The 6,761-nt window shown below is 52.6% G+C and overlaps 1 protein-coding gene across 1 annotated transcript in view; it reads left to right on the top strand.

The window, feature by feature from the left end:
* The first annotated feature begins 4,597 nt into the window (after positions 1-4,597).
* STUM (stum, mechanosensory transduction mediator homolog) overlaps positions 4,598-6,761 on the top strand; it is a 61,551-nt gene continuing 59,387 nt past the window's right edge. The window contains exon 1 of the mRNA XM_055146798.1: positions 4,598-5,093. Coding sequence (XP_055002773.1) covers positions 4,901-5,093 — 193 coding nt within the window. The 5' untranslated portion in view covers positions 4,598-4,900. The remainder of the gene's footprint in view (positions 5,094-6,761) is intronic.

Here is a 6,761-nt window from a genome sequence, read left to right as displayed (position 1 = left end):
CCAGAAGGGAGCATAAAATGAGATCCCCATAAACATGGCAGCAGACTCTGTGCCAGGCTCTTTTCACTCGGGGTACCCCAGAGGGGGGTGGGTGAGAGCCCTCCCTGTTCCCAAGGGATCCAGCCCTGGCAACTGACCTACACTACCCAACCACTGCCACGCTCCAGGCCACTTTTCACATACTCAGGCCGAGACTCACGCATGAATGAACATATTCCTGGACCATGCGGCCACTTTGTGGTCATCATAAGATACTTCCTACCCATTTTCCATAAAATTATAGAGGGAAAATTTCCATAAAATTATAAAGGGAAATATATATTTATTTTATATATAATTATATAAACCACATATAATTTATATATATAAATTATAGAGGGAAACACACACACATGCACACACAAATATATATATATATATATATGTATACTTCTCGGAGAGTCCAACAAGCTACTGAGAGGATCCTACCCACACGGCAGAGCCTGGCAAGCTCCTCATAGCGTATTCAATATACCAAAAAGAGTAACAATAACAGGTCTCATTCCCCTGACCCTGAAAGATCCTCCAAATCATTGGGAAAGACAAGTAAGGAGAGGCTGCTAAAATCTTAAGGCTGGAACGAATGGAGTCGTTACTGGTGCCCACTCTAGTAAGTTGATGAACAACGGGATGATAGCGACACTGATTCAGTAATACCAAAGGGTAAATAGATGTGGTAGAAACCCTTTGTAAGAGTGATACAGAGGTAAGGTATTTGCCTCGCATGTTACCCAACCTAGGTTTGACCCCTGGCACCACACAGGCCCCCAAGCACTGCTGGAAATGAGCTCAAGCACAGAGTAGCGCCTGAACATTGCATGGCACAAGTCTCCCACCCAAAGAGGAAATAAAATATACAATAAGAGTATATTAAGAATAATTTTAGTCAACAAATTTGTAGATGGACACAGTGGGTGAAACTTCTGAACTGAAACTTCAGTGAGCTGAACCCCCTAGCTGCCAATGGACATGTTGGTGGTCTTACCTGACCCCTTTGTGGCATTTGATTCTGCTGAATGGCTCCTCCTGAATATATTCGCCTCTTTGGACTCCCATGAAACACTTGTAGGGTTTCTCTTTTGAACACAATCTTTCTATAGTCAGAGGTCCCGTGTCCTTTGTTGAAATGATCCCTCCTGCTCCTTCCTTTTGCCCCATTGCAGCCGCTCCAGTGACTGACTCTCTGGGACCCTTTCCCCATCTCCTGACATTCAACTACTGTTCAAATGGAGACAATAGGCTCCAAAGGGAATCTCTTGTGCTAAGTAAACCCCAACTCACTAAACTGGAGTTAGCATCTAAATGACAGCTTCAACCCTTCCAGGAAGGTAAGCTTAGCTCAGGCATTTGAATTTCCTGGTTAGTGCTCACTGGTACTACTTGGTACTGGTAACTAGTGGTTAGTACCTGTCACTCCTTATAGGAATGTGATCTAGCCAGGCCAATTCCCTCCCCTTGGTTAAGATCCCTTCTGCCCAGGAAAACCCTTCATTTCATACAATTTTTTGGCATTCCTTTCTATCTCTGGATGAGATATGGCCTGATTTCTAAACTGCACTGAGTAAAGTCAAAATACCTTTAAAATTTACTGAGTTGAATTTAATTTACTTATTACCTTTAAAATTCACTGGTTGAATTTAATTTACTTATTCAGGGCCACCCTGGTGGTGTTCAGGAGACTTACTCCTGACTCCATGCTCAGGGTACATGGTGCCAGGGAGCAAACTAGAGTCAGCTACGTGTAGAGCAAGTGCCTCACCCTCCTGCACCATCTGGCTCTGAATTTTATTTTTCAGTACTACTTGTAGACTGATGTTTCCCTAATCAGAAGCCCATATTGTCCTACTGAGCATCAAACTGGCTACCCAACTTCCTTCAAGACGGGCCATTTACCCGTCCCCACCTTGGATGTACTCAGACCTCTTAACTTTTCCTCTTTACTACTAATATCCAGTTTTCAACTGAATGCTAGTCACCATTCGAAGCCATTCCCAATGCTCAGGAAGAGTGTCTTCCCCGAGACCCAATTTTACTTCCCCAATTCAGTTTTACTTCTTCGACACTATTGATTGAGTAGTCCAACCCTCAAGCATGCCCCATTATGAGAGTGTTTGGGTCACAATATGGGGCCCATATTCTCCGACATCTGTCTACTGAGAGGCAGGATGTTTCACTAGGATTTATGTGAAAGGAATTTGTGACCTGACTTGGAAAGTTAGGGTAGAGATTGCCTGCAGCTTCCATTGGTCCTGAAATGCTCATTGTCTGGACATTCCCTCCTGGGAAGCTCCTTTTCAGAGCCTGGCCACTGCATTGTGAAAGCCCCCCAGTTACGTGGGAGGCCACATGTAGGTGCTCTAGCGTACAGTCCCAACTGAGCTAGTCTCATATTTCCAGTTCAGGTGCCAGAGCTCAGAATCATTTTGAGTGTGAATCGGCCATCATTTGCGATATTCAGTGGAGTCTCCTGTCATAGAGAGCAGGAGAGAGCTGTCTCAGTGTGTTCCACCCAATTCCCTGACCCACAGAATTCATGAGCATCACAAGATGATGTGTCGAGCCACTGAATTTGTAGTAGTTCATTCCATTGCAATAACAACTTGCCATGAGTCATACCAGAGTCCTGCTAAAATTCTTCCACGGATTCTGCGGCATCACCTGAATCTTAAGTCTAAAGACTTTGGCCCTGTGACAAGGTTCTGCTGACCTCACCAAATCCATCCCCTGTCTCTGCCCACACAACTTCTCTCCCAGCCACACTGCAGTTTCTGAAATTAACATCCCCCTCCCCCCCACACTTCTCTAGACTTTTGTGCCTTTTGGGCAAGCAGTTCCTCCACGCCTAGAAGTCTTTCTGACATCCAGACAATAAGCAAATCATTTGGAAAAGTGGGTGATGCAAATCCACTTTCTTCTCTGAAATCTTTTTTCCCCCAAGAATAATTATGGTTAAGTGGTGCTGAAGTGGTGCAGGTACTCCATGAAAGACTAAAGAATGTGGGTTATTTTCTAGGTCTCAGAAGAAAAATAGCAGTTAATGGATGGATTCTGGAGGCAGATTGTCTACATTCAAATGCGTGATCCTTCGCTTTGGTGACCAGGTGCAAGGGATTTACTCTCTGTGTGCTCCCATTTGCAACCCCGAAACCCCAGGTAATAATATTTGCTTCCTAGAGTGAGGGTCAGAGTGAAATGAGTGCAGATGTGTAGAGGGATTAGTATCTGTCCAAGCATGCTTGGATAAAAGAAATCTGCGCTTTGTTAGCTCCAGTTGTTGGTCATATTTCTTTCAGTACCGCTTCCTGGGACACCTCTCTGAATTCACAGAGACCCATGTTTTCTCAGCGCCGGCTTTGTCACCGTCTGGAACGCTCTCACTGTTCAGTTAGTATCCCTTAATTCATCTATAGAGCAGCCAAGGCAGGGGATGGATTTCTCTCTTCTCTCTCCAGAATCTGAGTCATATCAGGACTTCAATAAATATGTATTAAGTTGAATTTTGCTTTGATTTTACAATCACAGCAACTCAAGCCCAGAACAGTCAAGTGAGTTCTAAGTTAAACAGATAATTAGTGGCTTCCTAGAGACAAAAAATGTTCCTTCCTGTTCTCTTCCAACTGTCAAACTTAAGCTAATTTGTGTATGTATAAACGTGATTTTCCCCATGATCCCTGTCCCCCCTGCATCCTGCTCCCACAACCTGGCCTTCACCTTTAACATTATTTTTTTCAGGTATCCTTGAAAGAAACTGTGGTCTTTTAGCATCCTTCCTCTGAATGTGTGTTTTTGTGTGTGTATTTGTGTGTGTGGTGTGTGTGTGTGTGTGTGTTGGGCCGGGGGCGGCGGCTATTTTAGGGTCATTCAATCACTATTGTTCCTGAGAAAGAGAATTACTGGGAAAGGATATGCACCCATTCAATTATTTCATCAGATTTGCTCTCAGGGTGATTCTGATGCTTTGAACCTTCCCTTAACTTAAGAGACGATTGCGTACTTTCACTCATTCACTTTTTCTAGGAGTGGAGTGGAAGGTGGCATTATTCAGAAAACTAAATTTAATTCGGGTGGGGAAGCAGAGGTGAGGGTCCTGCCCAACCCTCTTGCTTGCAGCGTGACCGACAGCAGACGGCGCTGTGTCCTCGCTGGCTTTTGAACCACTCCGTCGAGCTCACAAAAGGTGCGGATTTTCCCCAGGGCAGTGGAGGGAATCCTTTCCAAAACCCCTGCTTCCTGGATGCAGGTTCCTGTCGGCCCTAGGCTTGTGTGTTGCTTGGGGTGGTATAGGGATCAGGGTGGGGCGGGGTGGGGAGACAGGTTTCCCATTTTAAACAGGAGACCTGTTTGAGGAGTTTCCAGCTGTAGTAGCGACCCCAGCATCGCTCTATCTCTGCAACCCTTTGGTTCGAGCCAGAAAGGACCGGAGGCCCGCAGCGCAGCGGGCGCCGCGCGTTCTTTGCCCCAGTCTCCTTGGACCTGACACGCGTCTTCCAGATCAAAGAGCTCAACCCTCGAGGCGTGCCCGGAGGCCACTCCGGTCCACTTCGCGGGGTCCCTGGCGACGGTTCCGACCCGGTTCACCAGCCTGCTGAGGCCGTGCCCACCCCTCGTCTCCCCGCGCCCCTTCCTCTTCGCTCTCCGCTCCGCGGGGATCGGCGCGGGCAGGTTTTCCGGGAGGGGCGCGGGGAGGCGCGGGGAGGCGCGTCGAGCGCTGTCGCCGTGTCACGCCGCCTCCCTCTCCGCCGGAGCGCGCGGCAGAGGCGGGGCGCGTGGGGACGCGGGAGTGCGGGGTCCTGGGCGAGCCCCGCGTTGCGCGGAACTGGGCGCCGAGCCCTCATCCCCGAGGCCAGAGCCGCGCCCCGCCATGGAGCCTTCGCACAAAGACGCCGAGACCGCGGTGGCGGCCGCGGCGGCGGACCCCCGGGGGGCGTCGTCGTCCAGCGGGGTAGTGGTGCAAGTCCGCGAGAAGAAGGGACCCCTGCGCGCCGCCATCCCCTACATGCCCTTCCCAGTGGCCGTCATCTGCCTCTTCCTCAACACTTTCGTGCCGGGACTGGGTAAGACGGGATGGGGTGGGGGTCCCCGGCGCCCCGGCCCCGCCGCGGGAGGGCAGCAGGGGACGGACGGGTGCCCGGGGCAGCTCCCGCGCGCGCAGCGCCGCTGGCAGGTGGCAGGAGCTCTTGGAGCGGGCGCCGGAGCAGGGGTGCCGCGCGGGGTTCGCGGACCGCCCTTGTCTTTTTTCTCCGACCGGTGGGAGAAAAGGTCGGGCCCCGGAGAGCCAGCAATTTGCCCTAACATGGGAGTTTGACTTTCCCCGCCCCGCGAGTCTCCCCGGCAAGCGCCCCGAAAACCGGTCCTTTCTCTCTGCCGTGCGCCCCTTTCTCCGAGGGCCGCGGAGCCCAGGCTGCGGGAGCGTTGGGGCGGCAGGTGCGGGCTGCCAAGTCCCCGCCCCGGCGCCCCGCAACTCGGCGAAACGGGAGGAAAGGGGCAGGTCGCCTAGAGGAGAGACCCCGCAGCTTCTCAGACCGAGCCCCCCTGCAGCACCTTGCGCAGTGCTCCCGATTTCCCTGCAGCCGCGGGGCGCCGAGAAAGTGTGTCTGTGTGTGTGTGCGGGGTGATGTGACGAGGGTGGATGCGGGTGGGTTCGGGGAGCATGGCGTGCTGGAGGAAGCGCTCCCTACTAGCGTGCAAAGTGGCGAGCGCGCTGGGAGTCACTCTGTAAGGGACCATGTCACTCATGGCACCAGTGCCCGACTTTAAAACACAGGCGCCTCACCGTCGAGCGCTGAAGGCTGCGGAAAGGCAGAGAATGAGAAGTTTTTCCCACCCTCCCTCTCCTAAGCACCCCACAATTCTCTACACTTCCTCCCCTGACTCCTGGGGCGCCTGCTGAGCACTGGTTGCTGTTGCGTGCTGAGAGCGCCCCGCCTCCCCCCTCCCACTGCCAATTCCCTGCGGGGCTACACAGACCGTCACCTGTGGACCCTCTGCGGAGAGAGCCAGCCCCCTGCCATGTGCGGCTGCCAAGTGCCCGAGCACAGAGGCGGGGAAGCGGCTTCCGTGTCACTCCCCGGCCATTCTCACCGCCGCGCTCACGGCGCACTGACGGCCGGGGTCACACCCGGCGTGCGGGACTGCGAGGGGCAGCGGTGACCAGAGACGCTTCTGTGCCTGCAAGGGAGGGAGGTCAGTCCATGGGCTTTCCCTTCAGGATGCCCCCAGAGCCCGCGCCCTGCTCCCGGCAACAACCCCCGTGGTGTCAAGTGCCGGGCACCCAGCACTTTGGAGGAAGCAAATGCTCATTTGGATGTGTCAAATTCCCACCTGCGAAGTCAAAACAGACTCCATCTCCCTGGGGCTGGGACGATCAGGAGCAGGGATGAGCCTTGATTCCAGTCGCTTAAAAAAGCGTGAAGGAAATGTAACTAGACCGTGCTTTTTGGGGGGGTGGGGATGGGAGTGGCAGGGGAAGTTACCAGGCACGTTGGTGTGTGTGTGGGAGGGGGGCTCTCTGAGGGGTAACAGACCCAATGCAGAGCATGTGTCTTAAGCCCCATGGCTTTTGAGGCAATTCATTAACTGCAGGTGAGAGACCCACCGTTTGAAGACAAAGCCCTGCCTGCCCCCGCCCCCACCTTTGCCCTCCTAGGGCCTGTTGTGTTCCCTCTTGGGTCTCACCTCACTAGGTACCTTTCCCACCCCACCCCCTGCCTGGGATCACATTT

This window comes from Sorex araneus, chromosome 9, assembly GCF_027595985.1.
Source record: "Sorex araneus isolate mSorAra2 chromosome 9, mSorAra2.pri, whole genome shotgun sequence".
NCBI classification, from domain to species: Eukaryota; Metazoa; Chordata; class Mammalia; order Eulipotyphla; family Soricidae; genus Sorex; species Sorex araneus.
The sequence above is the reverse complement of the archived record's forward strand: the minus strand, read 5'-3'. Positions and strand labels throughout refer to the sequence as shown.